The following is a 21,481-nucleotide window of genomic DNA, read 5'->3' as shown; positions in this document are numbered from 1 at the left end:
TCTGTTTTGGTCACAAATCCCATTGGTCACAGTATTCCTTGAACGTCATGATATTGTTATCCGTCTCGTCGAGTGGCAATCCTAAGAATTCGGGCCCCACGTTGGACTGCAGGACAGAACGGGTCCCTGCAGCTCGGTTCACCCCTAAACACACACTCTGTCTGTGAGTTACAACGTCCTATCTCTCTGCTCTGCAGTCACCCTGGTCAAGGCACATGTAAAGTCTTACTGTGAAGCACCTTTGCAGCCCAGCTCTGTATCATAGTCTCAGAATGAGTTCATAGCTTGTTTCATTTCTTTTTTATAGACATTTTTTTGCCTTTTGAAGAAGACTTCTTTCAATAAATAACACAAATATATTCATACATCATATATAGATAGATTAACATGTATAAACTACATGCATTTCATATAACTTAAATAATTTATATGTACAGTTCTCCCCCACACACTCGCGCCTTCCTTCCCTACCCCTCCGAAACGAGTCAACAGCGGCGCTGCACAGGTTTGTGGATTTGCAGCACATAAAAGTGAAATATCATTTAAACGGACCCAAGGTTTCTTCTGTTGAAGTCTCACTTTATAGCAGAATGTTGCTCACCAGCCCAACACATAATCCTGTGGTGGCGAGCATTGAACCAAAGTCCTTTCTAGGCAGCAAAATTCCAAACAGGTAGTCCACTGGCGAGTTTGTGTTGTTTTGTTTACGTCCGCCGACGTTTCCTTGACAATGCGCAGACACAGGAAGTGTCTATGCGTATCCACCTCCAGCCCACTGAATTTTTAATCTGTGTTAGCGCCCGGACATATGTCTGCGTCGTCTTACACTGCGAGTTCCAGTTCTTGTCGTCGATGCCCCTGCAGCCGCCCTTGAAGGGCCTGGGGGTCCGACAACGCGTCTCATAAAAGAACTGCTTAATGTCTTGCGTGGGACTGGTTTTGATTTTAGCCAGAACAGTTACCCGGTCTCCCTTGGTGTCCACTGCTTGGGTTTTATCCGTAACCCATTGGCTCTCGCTGTCACACACAGAATATTCCCCACGGTAGCTTTTGTGCTCAGCATAGCGCTTCTTGCGTGTCTTGTTTCCCACCGCCCCGCCCTCTGGTCCGCTGCTGACAAAGTCGTCGGCGAGGTACAGCGGCGGCGGCTGAAGTGGCGGCCGGTCGCTCAGCAGCACCCGGGGTGAGTTGTACCGCTTGTGCTGCCTGAGTAGGTCCGAGTGTAACAGCATCACCTGCTGGTCCACCGTGCCTTCACTGCTCCCACCACTGCGACTCCATGTCCCCCACTTCTCCACATCACCCTGGTCCTCTAGAGGAAAGTTTGCACTGAGGAGAGGAGGCAGCTCTTCCCGGGGTTCCGTGTCCCTGCTTTTCCCCTGTTGGCTCTGGTTCCCCCTGGTCTTCCCCCTCGTCAGGTCAGCCTGAAGCAGCTGGATGATGAGTGAGTTTAAGGTGTCGGGACTCGGCTGCTTTTGTTGCCCTTGGTGACCGCTATCCATGTTGGTCGCCTGGATACCATAGAGGTACACGAGGACCATCACATACAGCAGGATGGACATCACTAGATTCACCTGTAAGATCTGAAAAGACAGAGAGACACAAATAGTTAAGACCTATTTAATCCTTCTGGTTAAACTCATTTTCCTTCCTTCTTCTTCAATGGTCCACCTATTGGGGACCTCGGGCCTGTATTTAAAATTAACAAATTTAAAGACTGCAACACAGCGGCTGCCCACATAGCAAAATAGTTTGGGCCCAGATTCGGCCAACAAACTAAATGAAATAACGGCACTTGTGCAGTCTACTCCTCTTTGCCAGATTTGAACCACTACTAATAGTCTCCTACTGCAGCCACAGTCTTCCATTGTTGGCCAGCAGCTAAGTTGTTGGAAGTGTTTTAATGGTCATTCTGACTAAAGTTACTCATTTCTGAGCTTTATATGAATCTACTTTAATTCCCCTGTGGTGTTTGTGATCCATTTGGTTTGACATTAACTTCACCAGCGACACCAGCTGGACTAAGAGTTGTACACATAAATTGTAAATTGGCTTTCAATTGTTAGAACTCCTTCTCTCTGACCTGCCACCTCTGCGAAACCATAATCCACCAACAACGGGTTTTGTTTATTGACTGACTGACTGAAGGAAACCCCACTGGAACTGTGGGATTTATGGAAACTGGACAGCTAAACTTTAATCAATAGCCCATGTTGTGAATGTGACTGTGAATATGAGATGGAAATAATGCTTGAGCACGTGTTTAAAGGACTCAGTGTACCTTTAACCAATATTGATTGTTTTTTATTGGACGTATTTTTTGAAAACCAAGCTATGGGAAGTCAGTCCCAGCTTCTGGTCCAGACTAATAAACACTCCCTTCAAGAAAAATGCAAAAGCCAAACATCAACATGAGCGAGCAGCATACTTTCCCTCTGTGTCACCCATAATTATGGTACCTCTACAGACAAGCAGGTGGCGAGGGGTATCTCATGGAAGAATGGGAAGTTATTATGTATGTCTCAATCAAACGCATGCACGTATCTCCTGTAAAAGTTCCAACCAAGTAAAGGTTTAAATGTCTCACAGAGAGAGAGGGAGAAAAAGGGTGAAGGGCAACAGACGGCTGCGAACAAAAAGAGACAACTTGTTCCCATCAGCAGTGTTATGGCTGAATGATACAGCTGCTGATCTAGGGAGGGGCATCTGTTCAGTGGCAATGTCACCTTACCATCAGTGGCTCAGAAAAGACGCACACACACTTACAAGTGTACACACACACATACACACACAGAGAATTAATGTGTTTTCAGATCTGACTGACAACAAAAATCAACATCAATCTGGTCTTCAAACCTATTCAATGGTCATAAAAGTAAAAATTGTATTCCATATTGGAAAAGATGTTTTGCTCTTCTCTGGTTTCACAATATGCTGTGGTAAAATTCCCAACAGTTAGTGGGACAGTTTCAGTACCTCTGCTGTCCAGCATCAACCAAACATTAGCCTTAATTAGTCTCAAAGACATGGGGGCAGGAAGCAACACGCATTTGTTTTGTGATGTAAAATTTCCCAATGGGGTGTTCAGGGGCGTGTCAGAAGTGCTTCAGAGGGGCGGGTGGAGTGGTGGTGTCATTTGGGGCCTCATTAATTTCATTTCCGATAATTCTATTTAATTTGCATTTTGAACGTATTCAGCATATTTTAACAATATCGATAATCGTGATAATTACACTTTCATCTGTACCTGCATCTCGACAAGTTGTCATTCATGTGTTCTTCCTGTGCTGCCCCCCTGTTACGTTCTGTTGATGAATACGAGCACAAAAAGAAATATGAAGCATCCAGAATACAACCCTTTCATCAATTTCTTCTTCTACTTCGGGTGTTCACAATCTTATCGTCTTTATTATTATAGTGATAGTCAATCTTTATGCTATGCAATAATAGTAATGGCATATTCATAAACAGTTTCATCTTTCAAAATCAAAAGTAGCTGAAGCTCCAGAAAGTTCAATGTGGCAACACTGGAAATACATTCCAAGACGTCAATGTTGTGACTGAAGCTTCTTTGAGAAACGATCTTAATGGCAATGATAATGTTGGTCCACCTCCCTTTAAATGGGACAAACCGGTTTGTAAAAGAACCCAAAGTGCTTCATGTCAAACTGTCTGAATCTCATGAAGCACTTACTGTGACACAACCTTTGAGTTTTCACTCAACTTCTTCCCCTTTGCTTTGGTTATTAGATCCGAACGCATGAATAAGGATCTCTTTGTAAATCAGGCGCCTGGCCCGTGAAACTGCATCTAGTCAGACAAATTAAATTCCCCTCCCGCTGCCATAATCACTGTCATAAAAGCTCTCACTGTGGTTTACGATGTTGACATACAGGCTGGCAGAGACGTGGGTGGTGAACGACAATTCGCCCAGTGGGCAGAGGGACAACGAGACAATATGTGTCAGTTGTTCTGTCGTTTGAATGCTTGATTGCAGGATCAAATCTCCACAGAAGGAGACGCCTTGCAGGCAGGATGCTCACCCATCCTCATGTCTACAAGTCAGGACGAGGATTTGTGTTTAGGGTTAGGTGTCGCTCACAGTGAGGATTTGGAGTAATTGCAGCCACTGTGTGTGTGTGTGTGTGTGTGTGTGTGTGTGTGTGTGTGTGTGTGTGTTGAAAGCATAGGGGAAAATAAGGTTGACAGATGTTAAGGCTTCTGAACGATAATGTACAATATAATGTATTAGTGTGCAGCAACAGATTGTGAAGATGCGTCTGATTGTGCAACAACAACAAAAACCTCTCGGACGGATGATTGATTCACAAAACATCTGAAAATTCAGTTTTGCTTGACTATTGTTTCTTGAAAGTTTTACCAGGAAGGAGCACAGTGACACCACAGAAGCTGAGTGTACTCGTTATATTTTATATTTTACAAGATTCACAGAGTAACATCCAATTTATTGTTGCATCAACAACTACTGTGTAAAATATATAAAATACAGACTGCCTGTCTGGTTCTGGTTGGTCTCAGTTAATTTTCTCTTGAGCTCGGACGGGTCGAGATACACTTTGTTCGAGAATTATCTGCACCAATATGTGTAACATTCCACCCCTTACTGGACACCCATACTTGTACATTTCCTTTATGCATTGAAATACCACAACACAAGTAAATAGGCCTGATATCAATCATTGGTCAATATACAGAAGCTAGATTAACTTTATTCAAAATACTTTGTTGAGGCACAACACAACCTTGCAGTTTTTAATATTGTTTAGCCAAACACAGCTGTCAGTAAGTCAATATTATGTTTCCTTGCACACATGAACACATACCCCCCTCTGTGTGTGTTTATGTGTGTGTGTGTGTGTGTTTTGACTGATGTCGGCTGAGAATTGGCAGATGAGGTTACAACCAAGTCGCCAAACTTGTTTCTCCAAAATGTCAAATTTCCTGGAAGTACAGGATGCAGCGTTGTCTTGATTTTTCGGTGATTTAAAACATTCCATTAGCGGAGAAGAAAGCCGAGGCAGAGCCTGCAACCCTTTTGCAACCTGATCATCGAAACGTAGAATTCGTTGAATGTGACTCGGGGCTTGTCGGATAACTATTGGAGTGAATGCAGTGTACATACTGGGAATTACTAAAGCAGCAGGTCTGGACAAGAAGAAGCATCTAAATCATCAAGGGAACTGCGATGGGATTCTTCACATTCATGTCTAGGATGACAGCAAGTCTGTGCAGTTGTGTTCCAGGCATGATATACATTATCTGTATCCATTACCAACCAGTTGTTTTTGAGGGAAAGATAACTATCAGCATCTATTTTGTGCAGTTTTCCTTAAACCCACTTTCCCCCACTTCGAACAAGAGGGAATCGGACACGGCGGTTTGCATGTTTACAAGAAGTTCACCGTGTGCCTCTGAGCCCTGGGCTTCACACTTAAATGGATAATTGCTCAAGGAAAATATATTTTTCATGTGACATTCAGATGGAACTGTGGCCTGAAAATAGTCACAGAACTGGGTGAAACTGGAGTGAATATTTGTGGGGCTTTGTCGTCTCCCCACCACCACACTCCATGTGACTCTCATTAATTCAACATGAATATTGGCTGAAAGGTTTTTTGGCGACTTCTGGTGCCAACCGAGGAGACCGGTTTTCTTAAATGATTGTCCCAGGGCAACTCTCCAGTCAAAGAGCTGCAATCACGCACAGCCTGCCTAATATACTTGCACAACAAACTGAACCCTGAGTTTGGTGCTGATTTTTAATCATTAAAATAATTTCAAAGGAGGCTTTGTGTTCGAAAGCTTTCATACTATAAGTGTTCAATTCATATTCAACTAAAAATATTACCTCGTGGTCGTGCGTCAGGTTTTTTGGAAACACAAAGACAGTCTGCTCTACTGTTTTTGAGTAATGGCGTCAAACATTGGCCAGTGAAGGGTTTTGGTAGAACATTATAATGATGTGACAGTGAAGTTGAATCTTTTAACTCAAAAATGTCACCACTTTATCCCTTTTATCCAATTTGACATCTGTCTGACAATTGCATGACCTTTCACCGACAAAATCAAGTCCTTGACTCCAAGAATTGAACAACTGTGCCAAATTTGATAAAGTTCGCTCGAGGCGTTCCGAAGAAATTGTATTCACGAGAACGGGACGAACAGACAACCCCAAAACACATCACCTCTGGCCACAGCTGCTGTTGTCATGGAGGCATTAGAAACTCTCCGTTTATGGAGACATTGACACCGTGTTGTTACAGGCAGGGACGGAGTGGAAATATCAAATCAGCATTGGATGTTTGACTCAAACTGACCCACCCACACATCCCATGCAACCCATGTCACCCTTATTAAACATAAGTTGTAGCTGAAAAAATTATTTAAGAGTGAAGTTGATATATTTAATTTTAATGTAATGTTATTAGCATAGTCTAATTTTAGGCTAAATGTCATGTCGGAAAGGAAATATCAGAGGATCAGTCTGATGCCTGTGTTGAACTGAAGAATGTGAAGCATTTGTTTAGTTATACTTTATAAATATTTAATAAAAAAAAAAAATACTTCATCTTTTGTCAGACAAGCTCCACATTAACTTATTAAGAAAGAATCGCACAGACTTGGTGGAAATTGAGAAAATGTTTGGTGGTGGTCGACTGTATGAAATAAGTTCAGGATTTTTGATCCAGAAAGAGTTGAGCTACAGCGATGGATTCTCCTCACTGGTTTCTTCCTTCCGTATTATTATGACTTTTTCTCATCAAATTACGACCTTTTAATCATTTAATGACTTGATTATTGTAAAAATAAGACATTATTCTCTAAATCTCACCATTTTATTACTTCATATAGCCCCAGTACTTTTTCATATGTTTCCATGTGACTAAATAATAATAATCTAACTCCAGGCTAGTTCAAAGTGAAAACATCACCAATCATATCTGACTTTTCTTTCCTTCCTCCGCTGGGTGTTTCTATGGCACCGTTTTATAGAATTTACTAACACAGAATTTGAATTAGTTATTTTTTGTATCTAAAATAAATAGCTATACAACATTATCCAGCTAAATCAACTCAGAAGAACTCTTGTGTTCTGCCCTTGTTTGACTGGTGTTTGTACAGGACTCACAGGGACATGTGGTCCTGGAACAATCTGTCACCTAATCTCAATTGTCCCCTGGCAGACTTTTAAAACACAAAAAGCCGTCCCTGTACCTAAGGGCTGGTCTGCACTGAAAAAAACTGCAATGAAATTTGGTCGACACAAAAACTGCCGTGCAGGGTCGTGTTGGCTCACGTAGATCCATGTGAAGTCAATTTCATTATCTTAAAGTCATATCGTTGTTAACCGGTCACATGCGCATAGAGTCTTTTATGTTGTTCTCCCAAACACAACAAACAAACAATCCCTGCTGTCAGGAGGTCACCACCATGCTTTCAAGCACTTGTGTATAACACACGGATGTAAACAGCTTGGCGTCCTTATGGGGGTGCCTCTGTGAGTGAAGTGTCACTAGCATAAGATAAAGTTAAAATAAGTAAAAATAAGATAATTCTTTATCTGTCCCACAGTGGGGGAAATTTGCAATATTACAAAAGCAAGAGGGCAGTAAAGTAATAATAAGTAGAATGCAATAATTATAAATGTCAGAGATATAAACAAATATATACAATTGTCAACAGAATATGTACCTTGTTAAGACATGTAAAGTGAAATTGGGTGCACAATAGCCTTTGGGTTTCACAGACAGAAATGTGTATTGCACATTTAGAAAGTCAAAAAACCTGAGTTAACAGTGCAAAAGTCCATAGAAGATGCTTGTGGTCTGATCGGAGAAGAGCTGGTTGTACAGTCCAACAGCAGCAGAAAGAAACGACCCGCGATACCTTTCCTTCAGACACTTTGGGTTAATCAGTCTGTCGCTAAAGGAGCTGCCCAGTGCTGTGATGGTGGGACTGGTTGAGAAGACAGCTTCACCATCATCCTCCTCCGTGCCACCACCGCCACTGAGTCAAGCGGTTATGCTCGGACCGAGCATGCCCTCTTGATCAATTTATTCAGTCTCACTTATTAATATTGAACATGTAGTGTCTCCAAATTTGACATTGCACTTCCTTGGACCCTTAACAACACACATGCACAAGTATAAAGTCGATAAGATTAACAGTTCTCAAGATATGTGAGCCACAGACAGGTAGAGATTTGTGGAATTATTAGATTATTCACTCAGTTTGTACTTAATAACACTATTCTAGCAAAGGTGTAAACACTGGTTTCTCACTTGGCTCGGAATTACAATACACACAATTGGTTGTGAGTTCCCTGGCCCCTAAACCAGTATTGTAAAGGATAAAAAACAGTGCCTGTTAAAACAATCTGTCAACATTTATTACTTCCCAATATATTTTTTAATTATAGGTCTGGGACCGGATAGGACAGCGACTGGGTCTGGATCCAGACTGTGATATGCTGATTAGGGATCTTGTGTAAATACCCATATAGCCAAAGTTATTAATGTATAATTGTCAGTATTGGTTCTCTTTGAATCTTTGGAATGAGCGTCCACCTCGCACTTTATAAAAAGAAACGCGCCTGGCTTCATTCCAGACAATCAGTGAGTCAACATGGAGCTCATCTTCTCTGAATTCATCACATTTCGCAGCAGGTTCCTCAATAACAACAGCGATGTCAAACAATCCGATTATACAGAGCCGGATATTGCGAGGGAGACTCTTCTTATTTCGCTCCAGAGTTCATGACCATATATGAACACAGACTGACCGGTAAATTGAAAGATTAGAACTTCTGACTCAGCTTCCCCTTCAACAAAACGGTCCCCCTGTCCATCACAGACTGCTGACCCTCATCACGTCACCACATCATCAGTGTACAGCAAAGATGAAATCCTGAGAGCTGTTGTCATGATTGCTCTGGTGACGGTAGCACATTGGCCACTAGTCGTCTGAGGCTGATGTTTTTTCTGTACCATGATTCACTGACGCTCAGTAAAAAGATCTGAGGACTTGTTTGAGCTCGATGAGACATTTCTTAAGCTACGGTTCTGCTGCTGCTGTGATGTCAACACGCCGACTTTCCCTTTCATACTGGAGCCCGAGGTGGGAGAGTGACTGTCTTCTCCGACAGCACAGCCAGAAAGGGGAAAGGGAAAGGAAGAGCACAGTTTTTGGCACTGGCTTGTTTCCTCAAGGTGCACCGCTTTGTGCTTGTGCACACTTCTTTGACTTCTTCTAGATATATAGATACAATTTGTTGCTTCATCCAATAGTTGCTTGGATAAAAAATTATACAATCTAAGTTTAACCACTCCGGTCTAACTCCTTATCACTATAGATTAAGTCTTTGTTGAAATTGAACTCAAATCACATTCACTTAAAACCAACATACTGTCAATATAAAAAACGCAGCCTGGACAAAAGGCTCTTTTTTCCCACATGTGCTGAACATTTCCTCTCTCCAATATATAATTTACTGTATTTCTCATGAGAATATCCTTGTTACAAGTCTCATTTCAAATAATCTTTATAAGGAACTGGTCCATTTTTAGATAATTAAACAAAAACCAGGGAGAAATTTAACTATCTATGAACACACATAAATGATACAGCGGCGCCCGACCCACTATCACATGACCTATGTGGTCCTCTCAATGGTTACAGGAGGCATCTGTATTGACGTGCTGCCATAATTCATCATCAAGTTAGTGATGGCCCTTTTACACCTTTGCTGCCTTCATAGCCACAGCTCAGGGGGCTCAAGAGCCATTAGGTCTGTGTCCAGCCTGCCTCCCCTCCCTCTCACTCTATCTCTCCTTCATCCGCTCATCATCTCACCGTGCATTCATACTCCCTTCAATCCTTTCTCCTCCCTCTACTCCCTCATCCACTCGTGCTTTAATTCGTCTCTAAATACCAGTGGTGGAGGAAGTACTGAAGTTTAGTACTTAAGTAAAAGTACAAGTACACAGGAAAATATATACTTAAGTAAAAGTAAAAGTACTACATCAACAATCCTACTTAAGTAAAAGTAAAAAGTACTTGCTTTTAAATATACTTTAAGTATTAAAAGTAAAAGTACTCACGCAATGGGTTGTCTCTCAATGTCTAGGCTGTGCCATTTTGATAAAGAAAGCAGATATAGCTACTGGTAATACTCATGCCTCTACAGATGTCACTACTAGTAATAATTATAAGCAGTTGAATGTTTTATCAGCAAAACAGCCAAGGTTGTAGTGCTGCTGCCAAACGCGCTGTGGCAGGTATGGCCTGCCCCTTTAAAGAACGGGCCCAGAGAGTGACGTAGTGCACCTGGGTAACTTGCGCAAGAAGTGTGTGAATACGAGAAGTGCACGACCACCTAGAGGTGATGAGAGTGTTGCTCCGGTGGACAGTCAATAAATAAAGTGGCGGTGTTAAAACTAAAGAAACGTCTCCTCCTCCTTCTTCACGGAGTGGTCCGGACGGCTGCTGACCGGCCACTGTGTGTGACTGTGTGTGTGTGTGTGTGCGTATGTGTGTGTATGTATGTGTCACCCAGATGCGTATGTGTGTGTGTGTGTGTGTGTGTGTGTGTGTGTGTGTGTGTGTGTGTGTGTGTGTGTGTGTGTGTGTGTGTGTGTGTGTGTGTGTGTGTGTGTGTGTGTGTCACCCAGATGCGGAGCTGACGAGTGGGTACCCTCCGTCGGCCCAGCGCTAAATAGAGTAGCTGATGGTTAGATAGTGATCAGGGGTGGACTGGCCATCTGGCATACCGGGCATAATCCCGGTGGGCCGTTGACCCAATGTGGGCCGGTCTGGTCCGCTATGTTGTTTTTTTGTTTTTTTTCTCTTCTTCCTCTCTAAATTCCCTCCAATTGGGCCGGCCAATTGGCTACAGAGGGCTAGCAGTGTGTTGCCAGCATCGACACATATTATTGGTCTATTGTTTGTCATTGTCAATCAATCATGGGCTGACAGGCTCAGAGAGCCCCGACAGTGCTGTCAATCACAATACAAACCGGGGGCGGGGAGTCGCGGGACTGGCTGCTGCTGAGACAGAAACTTAACTTAATGGATAATAAGAGTAAAAAAACGCCCGGGTGGCGCTGAGAAGCATCGGGAAAAAAAGCAGAAGTCTCTGGAGGTGGAGGCTGCTAAATGTGCCAAACTGACGGACCTATGTGGTGCCGGGTTCACCAGCCCAGCAGCAGCAGGTGCGCCGGGAGACGAGCGAGGAGGACTCGACAATGATGAGCGAGTGGAGGCAGACATGTGAGCGCGCATTTTCAATTTTCAATACATTCTCCAAACTGGCTCGTTACTTGAGCAGCGGAGGTTGGCGTCGCACGCCTCTACCCACGGCGCACCTCTCTCTCGCTCTCTCACTCGCTGCCCCCTCCCTCCTGAGATGTGCAGGTCCCGGTGGCGTGTTTGCCGTCGGGGGGGGGGTTGGTCTATCCCTCCGCAGGTTCACCTTCAGAAATCTTGTTACGACTTTTACTTCCTCTAGAATAGGATAAGAGATAGTGTCTTATTTTGTGTGCCTAGATCTGGTTTCCCTTTGCTGAGTTATCATAAGGGGCATTGTGTATCACTCTTGCTACTGATGAGAGGTCCATGTTTAGTGATATTTACAGAATGTTTTAGTGGTTATACTGCGGTTTATTAATGTTCTTGGGCAGACACAAGAGGCACTTGTTTATAGTTAATTCTTTGTTGTCTCTAGATGCACTGGTCCATTACTATTTGAACCTCAGCATCTAGGGTTCAAAATTGGTAAAATTATACATTATATGCATATTGTTGTTGTAATTTTTCAGTCAGTTGAGATAAATCTTGAGGAGAAACATTTTGGGTTGTTTTGTGTCTGTATAGACCTACTATAAAAAGAGCTTTGCATTTTTTATTTTAGTTCTTGTACTTTTGATACTTAAGTACATTTCAACACCAGATACTTTTGATACTTAAGTACTTTTATATGAGCTACTTTAAGACATTTAGAAGACATAAGTTACGTCAATTTAATGGCAGATGTGCTCGGCTAATTATGTGGGCCGGTCTGAGCCAAAAAATGCCCGGGCCGTTTTGTTCTCCCAGTCCAGCCCTGATAGTGATCAACTACGAACTTTAACAGGAAGAGTGGAAATGTTTGTTGGCGTGTGTGTGGCTGCGTGTGTGACTGTGTGTGCGTGTGTGGAGCGCTGGCGGAGCCGCTCCGTCACAGCAACAATTTGGCGAAACTGTGTTCATAAAATGTAACGAGTAACGACACATATTGTAGAAATGTAGCGGAGTAAAAGTATAGATAATAGCTGCAAAATGTAACGGAGTAAAGTAAAAAGTATGCACTATTATTTTTACTTAAGTAAAGTACAGATACGTAAAAATTTACTTAAGTACAGTAACGAATCCCTTTTTAGCCTTGATGACCACTCAAAGCACTTCACAGTACAGTTGCCGTTCACCCATTCACACACACATTCATACAGTGCATTTCTATAATACATACAGGGCAATTTGTGGGGAAGAAGATGGCAAATGCTGCAGTTCAACCAAAATATTGCAGTTTTACCTTGTCAAGTCTATCAAGCACAGGAGGCAGAATCTCACCTGCTGATACAAATCATTGAGTTCAAAGAGTGGAAAGAGTTCAGTCCCGTGAAGCAGAGCTCATAGAGTTGCATGTGGGCATGTAGCTAACTTTCTATTTTTTATCTCCCTGTGGCCAAAAGACCTATACGCTAAACCTTGCTTACAAAAGGGACCTGGTTAGATCCTCCGCTCTGCGCTCACTGAAGCTGTTAATCTGGTAGAAGCCTGTGTTGGAGCTCAGGGCGGCCTGCGCACAGAAATGTTCATGAATGCATATTTAACGTGCTCAAATGTGAGTGGAGCGATAGGTATATAAGATGGAAAAACTGCCCGCGAGGTTAGAGTTGCAAATGAAAAAGTGCCTCTTGCACGCAGTCTTCGAGAGCCCAGGGTAAAAGCTGCTGTCTCATGCCTTCTGATCTTTTAACACCTGAGGATTTATTCTGATAATCAGCCTCGGTGTGGCAGCCTCTTAGGAAAGGTTTTGTCTGCAGTCACATACTGTACTGACTGTGTCACTCTGGTGTGATGGGTGACTATTAGTCTGTCATAAATGTGATGTTTTGAAATGTTGTTATGATCCATTCCCAGGGATGTGATTCATACCATCAGACAAGTAGAGCGTATGTTTCTGAGTCACGCAGATTCATCCTGCTCATTACAATTCCAACAGCCACCCAATTTCAAAGTAAAAGCACGTCAACGTGTGTGTGTGCGTGTGTGTCTGTGTGTCTGTGTCCTCTCTATGAGCCTCAAAAACCCCTGTCAAAGTATCTGCTTTTTTTTTTTGTGCGTGTCAGTGGTTGCTTTTGTGTGCACGGTGGATTATGAAAGACATAGACAGCACAGATCTGCAGGCCAGTTCAAATAAACATGAAACCACAACATCTGCCTCATCGCTTCGAGGCAAACACACATTTTATACATCTGCAGTCAGATGCATCACATTCATCAATATTCAGAAATGTAGATATTTGGAGTTCCACGTGCTGATACCAGGGACGTTTACTAACATGGTGTGATGAACTCTCCTTTATTTCAAATACTTTAAACCATCAGTATAATTCCAATTGGTTTTCGGTGCAACAACCTTTTTTTTGGGGGGGGGGGGGGGGGGATTTCATGCAAGACACCACATTAGAGGGGGAATAGAATCCTACGTGTCCATGTGTGACTGACAGAGATCACAGTGCTGATGTAATGTGGGATCATCAAGGTGTGGTGGTGATTAAAAAAAAAAAAAAAGCTGTCAGAACTAATTGCACAGACTCCATCAAGGTGAGTGTAAAGGCCATGAAAGAAAGAAAAGTGCTGTTTACTGGCAGCGGCGTGTTGGAGCAAGACAAACACCAAGCAGACGGTCTGTCTGTCTGTCTGTCTGTCTCATTGTCAGTCTGTCTGACTGACACAGAATAATCACAGAGGCAACCTCACTGGGCGTCTGGCAGTGAGGTCGAGAGGTGGACCATGGGAATGTGTCCGATTGGAGAACAGAACTCTTCTTCAGTTGAAATGTACATTTTTGTAGCGTCAGGATTTCCTCCCAACCTCCATGAACTTTGGAGGAAGGTCTGACTGACCCGAGGTCGCTGGTTTGAAATGTTGTACATAATTTCTGTAGTAAAGAGTGCATGGGACTGTGGACCCAGAGAAGAGGAGGAACGTGAGAAAAATTGGGAAGAAAAGAAGTGACACAAAAAGAATTGTCATTTGCCAGGAGAGGAAAACTTGGTCGGCAGGCGAGAGGGAAATAAAAACAGGAGAAGATTAAGTTATTTTAAGGTGTTGGGTTGTTTACAATAGTGACCAGCAAGTCACTGATCGTCTGTACTGGTTGTGGGATGCCAACCTGGTCATTAATTGGCTGTAAAGCTTAATAGGGCAATAAAAATGAATAATGCCAAAGGGAAAATTAATCAGGGGCTCAAACCTTTGACCCAGTATTAAATCCACATTGAAGAAAAAAATGACAAAGAACTCTGAACACTGTGAATGGGCAACAAATCCCTGTTTTCTGATTCAAGTCAGCAAGAATCAGCAGCATCTTGAAGACAATCGTTCATATATTGCATTTTACCTTCAATGAATCTGAGTAGTAGCTCCTGACCCTGGCTCTAAGGCCAAGTGATTAAACTTTTGCTTTCTGTGCCAGGCTAAAAATGTCAGGACACCAGTTCTAAGCCATTTAGAGATGCACTGTTGCATGTGGAGCACGAGGAGAACAGGACTGACGTGCTCTAACCGCCGCCACCTCCAAAAATCTCCCTCTCTCCTGAGTCATCCCAACCCAAAGACAGATGAGAGCAGTGGAGCGTAAATTTTTAAATGCCGCCGCTAACAGCTCTGAGATCTCCCAAATCCCAGCAGTGAAAACAAACATGCTACTTCAATTCCAAAGTCTTAAAGGGGCTCCATGGGAGTTTTTGCTGTAAATACATAGCTAACGTCAGCTGCAGTTTAATTGCCAGTCTGTCGGAAGTGTTGTAGACCTTGGCTCAGGTTAAACCCTTGAATGAATGCCATTGAACTTCTTTATTTATCTAGCTTGATAGTCATAATTGAACAAAAACACATAGAGAAAATAATCACCCCTTTTAAATTAGCCACAAAAACTATTTAAGTAGTGCCACCCCTCGAAACTGTAGTTTTGCATTCGACACACATCGCCATTTTACTTGAGGTTTCCAGAGTGAAATATCGTCAAATTGAGGGAAATTTAGCTTGATCTGGCTAATGCTACAAATACAGCAAGTGTCTAAAAACAGATCTTGCCCGTGGCAGCACAACTGCTGTTTTGGAGCTGTCAAGAAGAAGTGACTTGGCAGAGAAATTTGCAGTTTTATCTGGGTGAAATTCTTGTTTTTTAAAAGATGTAGAAGTTTTTTAAAGATGAAGTAGATGTAGTTATGTATTTGATTATAACCTCATGTAAAACCTCATGGTGCATTTAACTTGCATTTTTCTTATACTTGCAGACAAACCTCGCAGGCTTTTCACATGGAACTGTCAGATTAAGACGTTCAGGTGTTCTACTAACTTACTTACACAACTGACACTTTCAACAAGGCAATCCCATTAGTGACACAGGTTCTCACTGTGCTGTAACAAAGCTATATATGTTTCATGTGGTATATAGAAGTTGCTTGTAAGCATTTCCTACGTTTTATACATGCTGTGATGAAAAGTAATCTTTTAGGCTGTATAAGGACCCCCTCCCCATCCACATGGCCCTGGAATTGCTGACAGACCATTGCTTGTAACACAAATACAAGATGTTTTCAGACATGACCCAAGGACAACATCCAGAGATTTGCCTCACACTCCTTAAGCATTTTCAGAACTAGAAATATCTTTATTCATCCCATGGGTTCATCAATCCTGGCAGCACACACAATTTGACCACCAACAATTTAACATTGGGGAGTGTTTATGCTAGTAGCAGCCAATGTAGCCTGAAGGCCTCTCCACGTAAACACAAATGAGGGGTAGGCTAAAGACGTCTGGCAAACCCCAAACACATTCCTCAACATAATTTAAGGACATTTACCGCACTTTACACAGATGTTTCTGGTAGAACAGCATGTTTTTAAAAAGTTCACATATAAGTTACACAACGAGAATTAGTGACAACTTGTGACAAAACAGTATACAAGTAGAGAAAACTAGAAAGTTTTAATAGCCATCATTAGGCCTTCAGGGATATTGGACACTAAAGTGAATCCTGGTGTATGTGTTGCTTTAATTATAGAGATATTCACACTGCCAAGGAATGACTGTGTTCTATAAGTGCTTTTGTTTTTTTTGTACAGAAAATTAGACTTGTGCAAAAACACAAAGTTTAAGATCTCAACAGCAGCCAAACAATGTTAACAATGGCGATAGTGTAATTGAGGCAGACTGCAGGATTCCTGACTGCCTGTAACGCAGAGCTGACGCCTGAGTTGGTGTTTGAGGCAGCAACGCAAAGGATAATTGATGATGGAATGTTTGAGAGTATAAAAACTTTTACGAGGTATTTTTAATATTGTTGATGCCATGAAAGTTTTCCAAAATAACACAGGCCCTACAATATATTCACATAGAGGAGACAGACAGGATAGAAGCAACAATTCAACATTAACAAGGGTTTGTGACCAGATCACTTACATTCATGATAATATATAATACAAAGTTAGGTAACAGAATTGTTAAAATGTTTATATTTGTAATACAAGTTTAATCGTGATGATCAGATTTTAGGACAGATAAGAGAATAAAGTCAGAAACGTGTTTAAACGTCAGAAACCATGTTTCCCTGAGTCACAGTGAACTGCTGGATTCTAAACTCTGCGTGACTTTTAGCACAGAGATGACAGTATAGTACAGCGGAGGTCAAACCCTGATTCAGTACGAGCCTGATCCTCATGAAGCCGAATTAATACATAGAGACCTGCAGGCTCAAGCAACGATATTCATTTGAGAGCACTGGTGTGAACGGCGTGCGTTGTAGTTTCCGTGGAGACCCCGGTGATGATGCAGTCAGGGCGCTTAGTGATGGGGCTTAACGGCACAGTGTGCCAAACCAACAAATCCTCCACAGGGATTTTGACCCGACAAAGTCTGAGCCCTAATACTGTCCAATTGACTCCAGATGTTACAGCACAGGGATGGAGAGAAAATGAAATATGGAGGTCCCCGTGTGTCGCTCAGATTCCAGCCAAAATTATAATAAACACAAGAAAGTGAAGAAAGGATAAATAAAGATTAAGATAATGTCTTTAGGGGGCAAAGGAGGAGGATTCGGTGAGAGTGTCAACATAAACAGAAAAGTTAGGTCCACACTGCTATGTTATTATGGGTACAGTTATGTTCTGGATCAAAGGTATGCTGAGTGTCTCCATTTGATTACACAGCAATTTACAAGTGGTCTCTGTGGTCCCTAGACTACTGCGAAATAGATCCAATGCATTTTTATGTGGGTCAGTGAAGCCAAATAGAAAGAGACAAAAAATAAATAATTGATGAAATACAATTGATTTTCTCTGCTCTGTTTGGGAATGTTGAGTGAGGGAAAAAATCGAAAGGATTTTGCAGGTTTTCCCACTGATAAGGGAATTTTGAAATGCGGGATTCCACACGGACGCACTTGACGTGCAAGCAGGAGATTATCGAGGAATACAAAAAGCGGGAATGTCGTTTAACAGCTTGCATTGCATTTCCGATGCATTAGAGGCATGACTGGAAAACTGGTTTGATGTATAGGAGTGCCGAGGTCACGGTGGGGATCATTTTGGAGGCGTGAATTAACACGCATTTTCCGATTTAAAATCTCACTCCTGCTTTGAGCTGTCATTTTAAGAGTTGGAAAAGAAGATTATTGATCTTCTTATCCGACATCTATATTTCACTCATCTGTGCAATTTCTTACTTTCTGCAGGAAACGAAGCGAGTGTCACACCACATTACCGGAGCCAATACAATAAACCTGAGGCCCCACATTGAGCTGCTCATCCTCCTCGTCTTCCTCCACCTCCCACCGAGCTCTCTTTTCACCCCCGGGGCTTTAAGGTAAGTGCAGGGAAGGGCAGAATTCCTATCATAACAACGCGTTGAATGTTTCGCTGCCTCCAGCCAGGTGAGTCATCTGCGTTTCTGGTGATTATCTCCTGAAGAAAACTAGTTTGTGCACGAGTGTGGTTGCAAAGGCAAGCGGCTTTGGTGTGGTGTGTGTTTCTCTTCATGAGTGAGAGTGATGATAAAGTGCGGTGGTGCGAGCTGGCAGGGAAACGGGCAGTGTTTGTGTGTGTGTTGGGGTCAAAGTGTTGCGTGACTGAGAAAAGTGCGAGTGCAAGTGGTTGCACAGAGCACATGTGCATATGTACATACAGCTACAGGTACACATTCCTTCAGCCTACAGTAAAAACAGGTAGGTGAGGACACACACCTTGCAGGCAGTCTCAATACATACACCACAGCGAGGTTAGCACTGTTGTCTCTCCAAATCTCTGACTGTCTGGACTACTATTACTTTACCTAATGCCCTTCTGTAAGTGACACAAAGTGACTTTGTTAAATTATAAAGGCAACTACAATAAATGTTAAAAGGTTGTTTTTGTCACCACCATTTGATCCCATGACATCCAGTGTGACTTGGTACAGAAATGGACATTGTATGGAGCAAGTGTAGCAAAGGAAAACCTACGATAAGTCATTGTTTTTTACTTTGTTATTGCTGGACTTTAAACGGAGTAACAGTGAACACAGCAGAAGTCACAGGACAGGCAGGACACTGGACCTCAATGGTTACTGTCTGTCAGCGAGTCCATCCATCTATTGACTCATTCCAGAAATCTCTGTCGGTCTCTTTGTGGAACGCGTACATGAAGAAACCACCTTATCCCCTTCCCAATAAACAGGCGACCAGCGCCCTGTTGCATCAGCGACACCATAAGTGACGAATCATTAAGGACAACAGTGCATTCACAACAACAGCAACTACAACCGGTTCTCCAGTTTGGGGTTCTGTGTACTGACTCAACTGCTGAACAGCTCTTTGTGAAGGGTTCTGTGGACTCAGTCCTGCAGCAGGTCTTCACTTGCTGCCACTCAAATACTGCAGGTCACTTTGACAGTTTCAGAAACAAAGGCCATTCGGAAACGGACTCTGCACTAGGGATGTCACGAGAACCGATACCTACGATACCTTTCGATACTAACATAACAAAACGATGCCGATGCCCAAGTTTTTGAAGTACCGTAGGCACCGTCAGCTTCGATGCCAGCAGCTGTTAGCAACTTAGCATTAGCATGGTGCTGCGCCAGTCGACGTTTACATTCTGAAAACCAAGACGGCAACTGCGGCTGCAGCGTTCGCCCCACCTCGACTTGTTTATTAAAAAGGCACAAAGAGTCGTGTATGGAAGTATTTTGCGTTTGACGCCGGGTTTACACCGGACGCGGAAGCAACGCCGCCGCTCCGCGCTAATCATTAGCACGCCGGCACATGGTTGTTTACACCGGAAGCTGAAGCGGCGCATGGGAGTGGATGGGAGCCAGCTGTTATCTAAGGTTTGGTGCTGCGCTTACGAGTCGCTTTGGCGTCGCTTCAGCGTCCGGTGTAAACCCGGCGTGAGGCAGATGTATCATTTAATGCATAACGTGTCTCACAACAAAGCGTCACTCACATGCGACCGCAACTACCGTACAACCCTCAGTATATGCGCAGCGCAAGCACATTGAATTACCGTATATGACATTAACAACATCCAAATAATGCACTTTTTTTTTACCGTGGTATCGAAATTGGCATCGAGAATCGTGTTATTTTACTGGTATTGGCACCGACTACTGAATTTTTGGTATCGTGACACCCCTACTCTGCACTAGATGGCTACAAACAATCTTCTTCAGGACTTTGCAAGGCCATTTTTCTGTAGCCACAACAGGTCAGATCGAGGTTAAATAAAAGCAGAAAGTAAAATGTAATTCTTCCGCCTCAGAAAGTGGGGAGAATGATATGTTAGTTGTTACACACTGCAGAGGGTGGCAACTGGGAAATAAGTAATACGTAAATGTAAGTAACACTGTTTTTACAAGTTACTTCTTGTTTGCATACACGTAATCGTGCACATTCACAATGCAACACACATTCCTGCGGATCCTTTCACACCATTATTTGAACAAATGGCTGCAGGCGAGTAAACACGGATGCAAACAATGCAGGATTTATAACAAAGGCGTACAATTGTCACCCAAAGGTGATTTCTATTAAAACATAAATTCAAATTTGCTCTGTAAATGTTTTTGACAAAGGCGGTTGATTCAGCGTGTTTGGCCTCAAGGAAAATAACGTACCCAGGGAAATTTGTGAAAGCTGGTTTAAAAATGAACAATGGTAAGAGAAATTTGATATATATAGTTATAGTACCAAATATTGTCCTGCATTTTCCATAATGCAACTCTTTTGTCCTCTGTCAGGTGAATACACACCTTGTTCAGACTCTACAACTTTTAAATGCATGTTCTTTGATGGAGCATTGAATCAGTCTTCCCGTGGTTGTTTGCCTCTGCCAAACAGGAAAGTCTCAGTCCACATACATTGTTTTTCCAGTCTCATATGAGGTAACCGTGACCTTTGACCATGGAAATCGAATCAGTGACGACCTGTCAAAATTTGAAGAAATCCCCTGAAGGCAGACTTAAGACACCATGTTGAGGGGCCAAAAATATCACACCCCCATGACCCTGACCTTCAACCATTAAAATATAACCAGTTTATCTTTGGCTTCAAGTAAACATTTGTACCAAATGAAGAAACAAATTCCTCAAAGTGTTTTTTAGATATGTGTCGGATGTGAGGAAGTAGGAACAGACAACCCAAAACCACAATGTCTCCAGCCTCTGGCACGGGGGCAGAATAAAAATAAATATCCAAACCAATGTGAAGTTCAAGTTCAAAGCGTTTATTGTCCTGTATACAGTCCTGTACAAGGAAATTCTTTCTTTGCCTTTCGTGAGTCGCTTGACTCGGCAAAGCTCCTTCACAGGAGGATCTTATACAATGGTTGTAAAGTGGGACTTTGACGTGCAAAATCGATGAACCGTCCTTTTGGGGTCAGTATAAAACTCCATTCACTCCCAGAGAAAGCACAGAACTCACAGCAGCAGGTGACCGCAGTGTGAGAGCATCATCACAGCCAGCTTCCGCACCTCAAACACTTGAAGTAGCCTGAACGAATGAATGAAAGCAGCTGCTGAAGTGTTTCGGCAGCAACGCCAACCCGGCAGCTTCGGCTCCTGACCGCCAGTGGCGCATGTTTCTCCCTCACTGGTCCAGCGGGTGAACCAGTGACGCTGTGTTGACTCATGCCTGTTGAATCCCTGTGTGTCGGAG

At 42.8% G+C, this 21,481-nt stretch overlaps 1 protein-coding gene across 1 annotated transcript in view; it reads right to left on the bottom strand.

Annotated features, from left to right (window-relative positions):
• Positions 1-387: 387 nt before the first annotated feature.
• ntf3 (neurotrophin 3) overlaps positions 388-21,481 on the bottom strand; it is a 35,403-nt gene continuing 14,309 nt past the window's right edge. The window contains exon 2 of the mRNA XM_061077151.1: positions 388-1,583. Coding sequence (XP_060933134.1) covers positions 705-1,583 — 879 coding nt within the window. The 3' untranslated portion in view covers positions 388-704. The remainder of the gene's footprint in view (positions 1,584-21,481) is intronic.

Source organism: Limanda limanda, chromosome 1 (genome assembly GCF_963576545.1).
Source record: "Limanda limanda chromosome 1, fLimLim1.1, whole genome shotgun sequence".
NCBI lineage: Eukaryota > Metazoa > Chordata > Actinopteri > Pleuronectiformes > Pleuronectidae > Limanda > Limanda limanda.
Note: the sequence above shows the minus strand (reverse complement) of the source record. Positions and strands in the feature narration are given on the sequence as shown.